This window comes from Cucurbita pepo, chromosome LG05, assembly GCF_002806865.2.
Source record: "Cucurbita pepo subsp. pepo cultivar mu-cu-16 chromosome LG05, ASM280686v2, whole genome shotgun sequence".
Taxonomy (NCBI): Eukaryota; Viridiplantae; Streptophyta; class Magnoliopsida; order Cucurbitales; family Cucurbitaceae; genus Cucurbita; species Cucurbita pepo.
The window spans coordinates 7,719,886-7,733,007 of record NC_036642.1 but is presented as its reverse complement, the minus strand read 5'-3'; the positions used below and the strand labels follow the sequence as shown (position 1 = coordinate 7,733,007).

At 32.6% G+C, this 13,122-nt stretch overlaps 1 protein-coding gene across 1 annotated transcript; it reads left to right on the top strand.

The window, feature by feature from the left end:
• The first annotated feature begins 4,659 nt into the window (after positions 1-4,659).
• On the top strand, positions 4,660-11,522 carry LOC111795332 (CLK4-associating serine/arginine rich protein-like). Its single transcript, XM_023677684.1, has 13 exons — positions 4,660-5,010; positions 5,553-5,591; positions 5,704-5,852; positions 6,026-6,101; positions 8,940-9,243; positions 9,338-9,447; positions 9,572-9,619; positions 9,714-9,914; positions 10,187-10,288; positions 10,547-10,674; positions 10,893-11,031; positions 11,117-11,269; positions 11,364-11,522. Exons 1-13 carry the CDS (start codon positions 4,814-4,816, stop codon positions 11,386-11,388), a joined length of 1,671 nt encoding a protein of 556 aa, XP_023533452.1. The 5' UTR covers positions 4,660-4,813; the 3' UTR covers positions 11,389-11,522.
• The last annotated feature ends 1,600 nt before the right edge of the window (positions 11,523-13,122 follow it).

The window sequence follows — 13,122 nt, the reverse complement described above, 5'->3', positions numbered from 1 at the left end:
TATTTTTAATAAGAGGGGTTTAGAGGAAGATAGGTTATATTAAGTGGATATTTTGGTGGTAGTGGTGGTGGTGGGCCCCAGACGACTTTGGTTTTGGTTGGTCCACGTCTTCTTTCCTTGATGATCTGTCATCGATTACTCTTCTCATTTATTTATTTATTTATTTATTTATTTATTTTTCGTTTGTTTGAATCTTTCCCACCCTCTTATTTATTTATTTATCATTTAAAATTACAAATTTATCCTTCCACCTTTTCTCTGTACAAGTCTTTACTTCAAATTGAATTTTAATTTTTCTTTTAAATTATTGGTTGACATATTTTTTACAATTTAAAAACTTATTAAGAAATGTTTAAAATTAAAAAACTCCATTGGTTATTAATTAATAACCTTGCATTTATATTTAAAATATATGATCAGGTCGTTACAGCTAATTATTGTAAGGCGTTGTCGAAGTGGTAGTAAGTAATGGTGACTAGAGGTGAGCAGTGACGGTGCATTAAGGTTTCCTAAAGACGCTTTTTAACCACGTTTGGTTAGTTGGTAGGTTTCTAGTGTTGCTCTATACATTTTAATGTCATTTTGAGTTAGGTTTTGATTTCAAAGGACGTTTGGGTAATTTTAAGACACTCACGTAGCTTCAAGGGCTGGGTTATGTTTTTAGGCTTGCCTAGATACATTCACGTTCATTTTAGATACTTTTAGGTTACTTTGAATATTNTTAGTTGGTAGGTTTCTAGTGTTGCTCTATACATTTTAATGTCATTTTGAGTTAGGTTTTGATTTCAAAGGACGTTTGGGTAATTTTAAGACACTCACGTAGCTTCAAGGGCTGGGTTATGTTTTTAGGCTTGCCTAGATACATTCACGTTCATTTTAGATACTTTTAGGTTACTTTGAATATTTCGGAGGGTGGACAAATGTTAAGCTCATTTCACGTTAAGTTTTGACTTCTTTGACGTTTTAAAGTCAAATAACATTTAAAATTATTACCTTTTAAATTTTACTCTAAAGTTTTTACCTCTGCATCAATGGGGAGGGTTTGTAGTTCCAAGCCAAGAATGCTGGGTGTAAACAAACACCAAAACAGTGGTATAAGAAGTTTAACTTCTTCACATGGGAGAGCGATTTTCACAGGAGTAAAAAGATCAACACCAAATGCATTGATTCCCATGTATTGCTAATCTTGTATTTGCATAATATATTGATTACATGGTTCAATAGGAGGGATATAAAACAACTCCAAGGCAAGCATTTGTTCGATATATGAGACGGAAGATTTGGGTGCAGCAAAAGAGATTCTTGGGCTAGGATTTCTCAATATAGATCTACTGACACATTAAATCTATCTACTAGAGTAGTGCATTGAGAAGATGTCCAAATTTATAATGAATAACAGCTAAACTCAAGACTACTCCTTTGACAAATCGTGTTAAATTGTCATAGGGACACTAAATCTTACATCGATTGTTGTCCAAATTTATTAATATTTATTATTAATATTAATGTTATGTGAAATATATTTCTTTTTAAAGTATTATATAGAATTAATTGATTGGGAAACAACGCATACCTTCTGAAATGGGCAAAAGATTATTAAATAACCAATGGAACAAGACATGAGCTCCATTGATAATTATTTTATTATTTTCAATTGTTTAAAAATTATTTTTTATTATTTTTAATTGTTCAAGTGTTATTAAAAAATCATGATTTTTGATAAATAAAAGTCTAAACTAATAATAATAATAACTCTCTTTGTGCTCTTGTTCGAAATTTTTAAAATTTTTTTAATAATATCTTCAAATTTTTAAAAGATAAAAAACTATTTTTAAATTTAAAATAAAATTACTATTTTGTTTAAAAAATAATTTTCAACTTTAAAAATGATTTAAAAAATGTATTTACCCTTTCAAAAGTTTCAATAATGCCGTTAAATTTTTTTAAAAAAATTCAAAAATATTTTTATCTACTAAAATTTAAAAATACTAGTAAATTTTTCAAAATAATATTAAAATGTTTATAAATAATTTATGAAATATCATTTATTTTGATGTTACTTTTACCATTCTAGGAGTATTTTTAAAATATAATATTAATAATAAAAATATTTTTGAATTTTTTTTTTTTAAAGTTAGAAGGATTGAAAGAGAGTTTAAAATTTCACTAATTTTTAAAATCCATTTAATATATAGAATGGGCGTGATTCAATTTAATTAGAGTTTTTTTTATTTTATTTATAAAATTAAAATATAATAATATTTATTATTAATATTAATGTTATGTGAAATATATTTTTATATAGAATTAATTGATTGGGAAACGACGCATACCTTCTGAAATGGGCAAAAGATTATTAAATAACCAATGGAACAAGACATGAGCTCCATTGATAATTATTTTATTATTTTCAATTGTTTAAAAATTATTTTTTATTATTTTTAATTGTTCAAGTGTTATTAAAAAATCATGATTTTTGATAAATAAAAGTCTAAACTAATAATAATAATAATAATAATAATAATAATAATAACTCTCTTTGTGCTCTTGTTCGAAATTTTTTAAATTTTTTTAATAATATCTTTAAATTTTTAAAAGGTAAAAAACTATTTTTAAATTTAAAATAAAATTACTATTTTGGTTAAAAAATAATTTTGAACTTTAAAAATGATTTAAAAAATGTCTTTACCCTTTCAAAAGTTTCAATAATGCCGTTAAATTTTTTTAAAAAATTTCAAAAATATTTTTATCTACTAAATTTCAAAAATATTAGTAAATTTTTCAAGATAATATTAAAATGTTTATAAATAATTTATGAAATATTAGTCAAGTAATAATATTTTATTTATTTATTTACAATAGTAGATTTTGATGTTTCTTTTACAATTTTACGAGTATTTTTAAAATATAATATTAATAGTAAAAATATTTTTGAATTTTTTTTTTTAAGTTAGAAGGATTTTCCTTCGAAGGGAGTTTAAAATTTCACTAATTTTTAAAATCCATTTAATATAGATTAAAAGAGTAAACGAATTAGGGTATGTTTTGGAAATAAAATTTTTGGAAAAATTGATCTTTAGGGGCCTAAAAATATGAATAATTGCCATTGGTGGTTTGGGTACCAAATGGGTCACAAAGTCTAGATGTCTAAAATAGAGTCAAATATCATCCAGCTAGGCATGTTACCTGTACTACAACGTGTTTGACTATATATTTAATTAAAATTAAATTTCAGATATAGGAACGGTTGAGAAAGGTGGGCCAAAAATTAATTTTTTTTGTCACCATTTTCCAAAATCAAATAGGGTTTATTGCCTCATTGGGAGTATAGTTTCCTACAAATTTCATGTTATCAATGGACATTTATAAAAAAATGGTAATATTTCTCGAGAATTTCCTACTAAAAAACCAACAAAAGTCAAAATGGAAAAACGTCTCTGAAACCGACAATGAGAGAATAATAGACAAAAATTAGGATAACCTTCTTTTTTAAAATAAATATTTATGTGAAATAAAGTCCGAAGAGACATGAGATGTTATTAACATAATTATGGAAAAGGAAAAATAAATAATTTTGGTTTTTTTTTTCTTAAAGTTTTTATTTTATTAAGACTAATATGAACTCGATAATTCTGACATTTTTTTAGTTAACGAGTGATTCTTAATCAATAAAAATGCGAATACTACTCTTTTTTTTTAACTTTTACATCTATGGTTAACATAGAATAGAACTATGTTCAAGTAGAAACTTAAAGAGACTATAGTATATGGTAAGGTTTGGTGTCTTATTCTTGAAACATTATCGATACAACTCAGTTTGTAATTATTACAAATGATTTTATTCAAATTGTTCATGTGGAGAACCAAAATCTTTTTCAACTTTTTCCTTTTAATATTCTCCATCGTCACGGGAGGTTAAGCCATCTTGTTGCGCTTTGTTCATCTAAATCGGTGTGATATACTTTCAAGTTACTTACATCAATGACAAGGTGAATTTTCATATATGAAGGCAATGTAATCTTATAGGATGTCTTCGACTAACACTTCATAATTTTGCACAATTTGTTAATCTCGGCTACCTCAAAACCAAAACTATGGCAAATCGGCCCATCTCGTCATCAATCTCGTTGCTTTCTCTAAGTAAACACAAACCACGTTAGAGGTTTGTCTCAACTCTTTGGTAAGGTTATAGACCTGGAAAATATTTCCAGCATAAGGGTGATCGATGGCATGAGACATCAGAATAGACATTTGTTGAATCAAATGAGTTATCGAAAAAAAAAATGTCTTATTTAATTGGTATAGTTAATAAGTAATAATCATCCATTTTTAAGCACTTATTACCGATGATGTCTAATATTTATGTATTGTATTGTTTTGTTAATTCACATGTCACGCCGGCAAACATTGACCATTCTATTTTGGTCAATATATTTTTGATTATTTATTTATTATATAAAATTATACAATTCAACCTTTTTAATTTTGAAGTATTAAAATAGATACTATTAGTTTGAAAATTGAATTTATAATTTGTTATTATTATTTTTAAATATAAACCTATTTAGTATAAGTGAAAAAGTAAAAAAAAAAATAAAAATAGCCCAAATAAATAACTAAAAGCCCAAAAGGCCCAAACTCAGTCCAAAATCCGAACCTTCCCCAAGCTATTGAATTGAAAGCACCGCAGACCGTGTTCGTCATCGGGAACTTGGTGGTTCCATCATCCACGAGGAGAGAAGGGGATTAGGGTTTTTACGTTGTCCTGATTTGATCCAAATCCTTTAGAATTTTCATTGCTGATTTTCCAGAGATGTGGCACGAGGCAAGGAGATCCGAGAGGAAGGTCCACGACATGATGGACGCTGCTCGGAAGCGAGCTCAAAGACGCGCTGTGTTTCTTGCCAAACGTCGTGGCGATCCTCAACAATCCATCCAGGTCGTTGGTACTCGGTGCCGCGTCTACCGTGATGATGGTCTCTATCAAGCAACTCAGGACCAGCAAGGCCTGTAAGAATTTTGTATTTCATCTCTGCTTTATATATCAAAACTTGGGTGAAGTATGAATTGTGATTTTTTAAAGTGTTCTAGATATTGGAATTGGCTTATGTTCTCTGCTGCTTTCTTTCTTTAGCGTATAAGTGTTAAATTTGTTCCAAATGCTGTAATTTGTTTGTCTTTTGAAAGTGGTTTGCGTAGCGCTAAAGGGAAATATTGGGAATTGGACGGTTGGGTTCAACTGCATCACAATTCCGAAACATTTTTCGCCTTCACTTTATTCATTGAGTTATTGAAAACGACTACCAAAGGATGCATTCATTTGCGTATCTATAAGAGGGTTTGATTGCAGGAGGTTGTACTTTTTTTTTCTTTCAAGTTTTAACCCTCTCGTTTCACCTCTAACAGAATGGGTACATCACTGGAATTTTTCTTTACATTTTCCCATTGGCCAGGGCATGTTTTTACTAGTTCGGTGACATTATTGTTTTTGAGCATCCGAACTCTTACTTTATCTTAATGCTTTAACTTCTTTTTTGTAACTTCTGTCTCAGGATTCCTTGGAATGGAAAGCAGGATGTTATGATTGACAGGTTCAGTTCTTTTAGTTTTAATCATCTGAGGACTGTTTTAATTTGAAACTTTGTGTTTAGCTAATGATTTATGATTTAAGGTTGAGGAGTAGGTTTTTCATTTTTTGAGCAGATTTGATGGACGTGCTTTGCTTGATTTCATACGAGAACCTGGATCTCGACATATTCGAACACAAGAAAAATCTGAGGAAGAAGAGGAGTTAGAAGAGTTTGTTAATTTTCAGCGTTATCGAGATTTAATTAAGCATCGGCGTCGAGGATGTGGGTACTTCTTTTTACTTTTATCGAACTCTTAAATCCTCTTACAGTTCAATGCACAAACCCACTACTTTCCTTATATGATGAGCAATAAGGACAAAGGTTATTTTTATTTGTATTGCTTTTCATGATGATGCAAATATTTAACTGAACTCTTGACATTTCTATGTCAACAGTTAATGATGAGGATGGTTTACAACATGTGAATCAAGAAATGGAGGCCAAGGTGTCTGCTCCATTCGTATCGGACAGGTTTCTCTCCCCTTCTCGTTTTCTGTCTCTCTTTATATCCATGGATGGGCATGGAAAAATATTTTGCGCTAGTTTTCCCAGTTCACTTCTCTCAAATTATTTGGCAATTCAAATAGAAAGAATATGCTGCTTTTACTAAATTTTCCATTATAGTATCTCAAGAAGTCCGTGGTATTCTTGTCAAGCTCAAGGACTTAATTATGCAGGTGGTAGATAGATTAAATATCAGGTTTAGTGTTGACAGATGGGTTAGCATTTCACATTTTTCTGACCAAGCAGAAATAATACTTACTATGATCTATGAGGTAGCGTGGGCTGTAGAAAATTTCAGTTGGGTTATTTGCTTCAGAAGATCTTAAATGATAGAGAAGTTAGTGAATGGATGGAGCTTTATTCCCTGTTTTATAATTTTTGCTCGGGTAAAAAAAAAAAAAAAGTAGTGGTTTTTGTTGTTAGATTTATTTTTATTGCTTTGGTTGCTTCTACGATCAAGTTTTTGGTGGAACATCCATTCAAGGGAGACAAGATGACTTTGTGGCTTGCCTTTAATCGTTCCTTTTTTTTTTTGTCTCTTTGTTCTGAAAGTGATGGAAGGAGCTTCAATGACAAACATTCATCCTTTTACACCTTTATGGATTTGTTTAATGTTCTTTGTTGATGTAAATGTTCACACCTTTTTGAAGATAAACAGTATTTCTTCTTTAATTTACAATTGGAGATCATTTTTGTAATCCACCGTTGGTGGTAATTTCATTCATCCTTGAAATTTTCTGTTTCATTCTCAAAGAAAAAAAAAGACATTATTTTTGTTTTACTTAAAGACTCGTTAATAAGTGGGAGGGTAAAGATTTTATTTGTTTATATGCCTTGCCGTTAACTGTGTGAATAGGATGTAATGGTTGCGTCATTTGCTAAAGAACTGTTTTTTTGTGCTTGATTTTTAGTTGTTTCTTCCTTAATTATTATTATTATTATTTTATCTTTGCCTAATATTATATGTGTTCTACAGTACCATAGAACATTTTATTTTTCTCTCTGTATGTCTTCCTTCGTTCAGCCCTCTCTACACTAGACTCATCCCTTTTCGTTGCCTAACCCATCGGAGCTTCAACTCCATCATCCTCTATGAATCGAGGTCTTCAACAACCAACACTCTCCACTAACTGGAAAACTTTCTCGGTCAACTGTACCCATGGATTTCACATCATTGAAACTATGGACTGATCCTTTACCCTTGATCTTAAAAAAGACTCACATCCATGGCTGGTCTTTATTTTTCTTTTTTCCCTGTTGAACACATTATTTTGACATGTTGTTGGTTGGATAAGGAAACCTTGGCTAATCAGTTCCCAAAATTATACTCCATCCCCCCTACATAAAGATATCTCCATAGCAGGATCTTGGAAAACAAAACATGGTGAGTAGAATTTGAATTTGAGGAGAAACCTCACTGATGATGAATGAGGAATGGATTAGGTTCATAGACATCCTGAATGGCGTCCAATTAAACCCCTCCAAAGATCCATGGCTGTGGAAATTAGACTTGAGACGCTCTTTTTCCACTATATCTTCTGCTCAATCTTGACGACAACATGCCGCAACTATTCATCCCCTTCATGAAGTGATCTGGTTGGACTTCTATCCAAAGAAAATTAAAATCTTATTTTGGAGCTTAGCCACAATGCCATGCATACCATTGACAGGATGCAATGCTGTTTTACCTCACGTGGCCTTATGGACATTGCCACACAATCTGTAAACCATTAAACACAAAGTCATATCATATCTTGCCAATTTGCCAACAGATTTTGGGAGACTCACTCAGCTTTCAGCTGGTACACAGCCTTTCCGAGTGTGATTAACAGCCTTCTTAACTGCACTCTAAATGGTCATCCTTTTTTGTATACTTCTTCTCCGGGCTATTTTGTTTACAACTTGGAAGAAGTGCAACCATTAACTTCTCAGAGAGAAAATAAACTTCTTTTGATAGTTTTTCTTAAACAAATTATTTTCTTGTTATGCCTTTGTGTAAATGGACATTCTTCTTTGGTTCTTACCCTCTTTTGACCAATTGGAGAAGCTTTCTTCCAACTTTTTGGTTGGGGCTTTGCCCTTTTTCCTTTTGTAAATTTCATACATCAATGAATTTTGTTCCCAATAAAAAAATGTCCACAAGTCTCCCACCCCTTCCCACTCCACTTACTTACAAAGTGTGGACAACCTAATTATGGCCACATCAGCGTGCAAAGGATTCATATTCATCATACACCCATCTCTAACATGCTCTTCAAAGCCTCCCAAATATTTTACCAACCATCATGAAATCATAGTCTAGTCATGGATACTAGTTTCTTTCAGCTGATTTTGTTTTTATTGAACCTACAATTCACCTTTCTCTCCTTGACAAGGTTTCCGGCCTCACCTCCATTTCATAAGTGTTGCTATTCTCCCCCTCCAACACTCCATTACCCATTTTCATCTTGAGGTCTCCAAGAGTAAAGCTCCCATAACATAGTCCATGCACCCCTGTTTAAAGGATTCTAATCGTAGTGGTGGTTAAAAGTTGGAGTCAACCTTTCTTAGCGCGCTTTTCAAGTGCTTAGCTCCCCTTAGTTGGGTTGGGGGAAGGAAGAGGGCATCATCTTCATGTTGGGACATTTTCCCACTTATAGAGTTACGTCTCAGATTGTTGCAATTTTTCGAGGCATAAAATTCTATTTTGCTCTAAATTTTGTTTCTCATGCTTTCCGTTCTTTTTGTTCTCTCTTTAGTTTTATGGGTGACCTGCTACTATTGAATTTTATATAATTTTATGGTTTTTCTTGTGTATATGTGAAGATCTCAGCAACCACAGCCTCCAGCTGCTTCCACCAAGGGGTCATACTCACAAGTGGGATTTTCGTATGAGGCGGATGGGAAGGAGGAATCAAATTCAGATGCAGATGATAATGCTAGTGATGATGAAGATGATGAGGACGAGGACGAGGAGGTTTTTAACAGTGATGACAGTAATGATGAAGGAATGGAGGTAATGGCAAAAGAGTTTGGTGTAAAAAGATATGGTTGGCTTGTTTACATGGATAAAAAGGCTAAGGAGGAAGAAAAGAGGCAAAAGGAAATAATCAAAGGCGATCCTGCAATAGTAAGTTCCTTCTATCAGGATTCAAAAAATACCACATTTGTTTAAGCTCCCTGATAGTCAAATGTCTCATAAACCTAAAATCTGAAACTCTTAGAGGAAGCTAAGTCGCAAGGAAAGAAGGAAAGCATCTCAAATGGAACGGGAAAGGGAAAGAGAAGCTGCACGAGTTACTGGTACCAGAGTCCTTCATCATGATCCTTACCGGTATAAATACTTTTTTTTTTTGTGTGATATGGATTGGATAAAAATTCACTTTTGTTTTTAACTGGTATGGTATATCAGTTGCCTTTTTATGCTCAATAACCTTGCATTCTATTTTCACGTGCAGAGAATCTAGACGAAGTCCAACTTATGATGCTTATCCACGTTCTAGAAGGTATGTATTTTTATATAAGCTTCTTAGCAGGGTTTGTGGATTCCAAGATAAAAATTGATTTTCTAAATTACTATTATGTTATATTGTTCTGCAGATCAAGGTCCAGATCACATTCCCCATCACACTCAAGGCGTCATTCTCGAGGGCATTCTGATGATGTTCATCGGAACAAACCAAGGACTCCCAAAATTGAATTTATCACCGAATTTGGAGGCCCTGGAGAAAGCAAGGAACCAAGGCTAGAAGGACTATCTCCACCACAATCTCCTCCATCTCAGCCTGATATGTTAAACCGGTCGGAGCACTCGACCTTTCATTCTTGCGAAGATAGATTGGACAATCTTTACTGTGCTGCAGCTTTCTCCCATTTTGTTTCCCGAGACCAACTTGTGTGGTTTAGTATATAGATCAGGCCTAGGATTTTCAGCGTAACTGCCACAGCAAGATGGAAGGAGGCTTCCTTTTTGAAGCTCAGATATTCCCCTAAAATGGATTTTAGCATAATCACTAGAAAATGTGCATGAAACTCTTAAAATGAGCATGTCTGACCCCTGTGCTTTCATGCAGGCCATCATCTGGTCGTATACTCGAGGCATTGCATATTGACCCAGCGTCTGGCATGACACTTGATAATGAAAAGAGCAGCAGAGCGGTAAAACCATCAGTAAGGTATTTATGAAGTCTGAATTTACTTTAGTTTCAAGTCCTGTGCACTGAGGCTGATAAACTTCCAATATACTCATGTTTGGTGCCTTTCGCATGTATAAAGTTAACTTATTAAAATACTTATGGGCATTAAGTCCTTGTACATTAATTATGAACATTTGAGTCCTTGTCTAATAAGTACGGGTGTTCGAGTCCTCTTACAATAACTATGAGTATTGAAGTGTTTGTACAATAATTATGGACATTTATTTGCTTGAGCAGTACGTCGTCAGCACTTGCAAAGTTAACTAAGGCAAGTTCTTCCGGGGGACCTTTAAAGCTGGGAGAAAAGAAAGAAACTCCCCAAGAACGACTTAAGAGGATCATGAGTCAACAACTTAATAAACAAAGTAAGTGCCAATGGATTTGTATTTTCAATGTGAAGGAGCTTTTAGGACAGCTTCTCTCTTGAACATTTTAATATCAATCAATGGAGATGAGTAGATGTCCTTGTGTCTTTTGAACCTTCTTCTCTTCTTAATGTTTGGGATTGAAAATCATCTTTATTTCAAGATCTCTTAATATCTTCTCTGGCATTTATGGTTGAACTGTTGGACGACCTGTGCAGTTAAGAAAGATACAGCTGCGGAAATGGCTAAAAAGAGAGAGCAGGAGCGCCAGAGACTGGAAAAACTGGCAGAAACCAGCCGATTAAATAGCCATCGGCGTCGGAGCCGCAGCAGAAGCTACAGTCGTTCACCACGAAGGTAAGTTATATTTGAAGTTATATTTGAGACCTTATGTTTATTTAAGGTCTTGACTTATGGATGATTTGATTGCTACTTATTGCAGAAGATACCGTCGGAGTAGAAGTAGGAGTAGAAGTAGAGGTTCTCGGAGATATTATTCTCGGTCTCGGTCTCGATCTCGATCTCGTTCTCGTTCTCACTCTCGAAGCCATTCTCGCTCACATTCCCGTTCACCTTCTTATTCCCGGTCACCAAGGTAATGCTTCCTTAGCCTCATTATTTGTCCTTATTCAATAATTAGTTGGAATGTATTTGGATAACATGATAACGCGAGCCAAATATTTCTGCAGGGTAAGGAGCCGTACGAGGTATTAAAAATGGAATGCTGAATCCTTTTCTGGAATATTTGATTTTCATCATACTCTATTATCTTAGAGCTGAAAATATTTTTGTAATGTTTCGTACTCGGATAGATGTATTTTAATGCCAGCTCCGAATCTATTCCTTTAGCCCCAAGTTTGTATTAGTTTATTTATTTATTTATTTATAGCTAGTAAAAAAAATAAAAATAAAATTATGGTCTTAATTTGATGTCGTGTAGGAAAGTTATAACACATTATCCATAAGAAAAAATGATCTGAATTTTTAAATAATTATAGATAAATGCATAGATATATCAATCCCATGGAATAGCATTTTGGAGGATTTTTCAAGTTGGGTTGATTAAAGATTTAAATTTTCAGCTCTATCATGGTAACGTCGTGCTAAGCGATGAGCACGACGCTATTGAAATATATTGTAAATGGTGAGGAGGCAAATGAAAGAAGTGGTAAGTGATAGGAACTAAAAATAGTTGTGTATTGTAGGTTTGTAGTTGGAAGGTTTGAAGGAATGAAAAAGAATCGAAGTTAGATGAGATGTATGAGGGATATTTGACAACTAAAATCAATGGAAATCACACAATTAATTCAATTTCTACTTCTTAATNTGTGAGGGATATTTGACAACTAAATTCAATGGAAATCACACAATTAATTCAATTTCTACTTCTTAATATTATTTAAGATTAATGTGTCACCCTTCTTATGTTTCACATTATTATCCCAATATTATTTGGTCAATCAAATTCTCCACATATTTTGTGATTCTAAATATTTGATTGAAAATGATATAAATATTTATCTATTAATCATTTATCACTAATGTTATAGATGTTTGATAAGTTTCAATTGAAAGATAAGAAGAATTCAATGACATAATATTTTAAGTGCATAGATGCATAAAATTTGAATCACTGTCACATACCCTAATAAATTGAATATTAAAATACTTCATTTAAACTTTTTCGTAAAACATAACTTTTATCTTACAACACAACCTTGAACTTACATGCTTGAAACCGTCTATGAAAGTGAAAGAGCTAAATAAAACAAAAAAAAAAAACATTTAAATTAAAAACATCCTATTTTAGCCTAAGTCTAGAAAAATAAATGCGACTACCCTATGCATGTGTCATGGTCTCGAGTTGCGATGTCTTGTCTTTACCTGAAATAAAAGTAACATGTGACTTGTGTATTTTAAGAAATACTTAGCAAGTGAATCCAGTATTAGGGTTAAATGCAAACACATAAAACGACCGTCATGACAGCTGTAACGACCCTAAATTTTCTACTTAATCTAAGGTCGTTACTATATACATATCATGAACATTGAATATAAAGATACTTGTTTAAACTTCTTCATAAAACATAACTGTCTTAAAACACTTTCATGGACTTACATATTCGAAAATATCTTTAAAACGACACAACGAAAGACTAAATAAAATAAATGAACGTTTAAGTTAAAAACATCCTACTCTAGTCTAAGTCTAAGAATTTTTTTATGTTGAGTAACCTCCTGAGAATTTTTTTACTATACACGTGAGTGGGGACAAAACATGCTACATGTGCTGATATGTGAGAATAGTCTCCACACTTAGAATCAAAGTAAGTAACATGACCATATCATGAGAGAATGTAAGGGCCATCAAGAGTTGAATCAGGATTTCGAATCCTAATCCGAATCTTGGGCATGAGTCGTTATGCTCCATCACCCATGGATTCACTC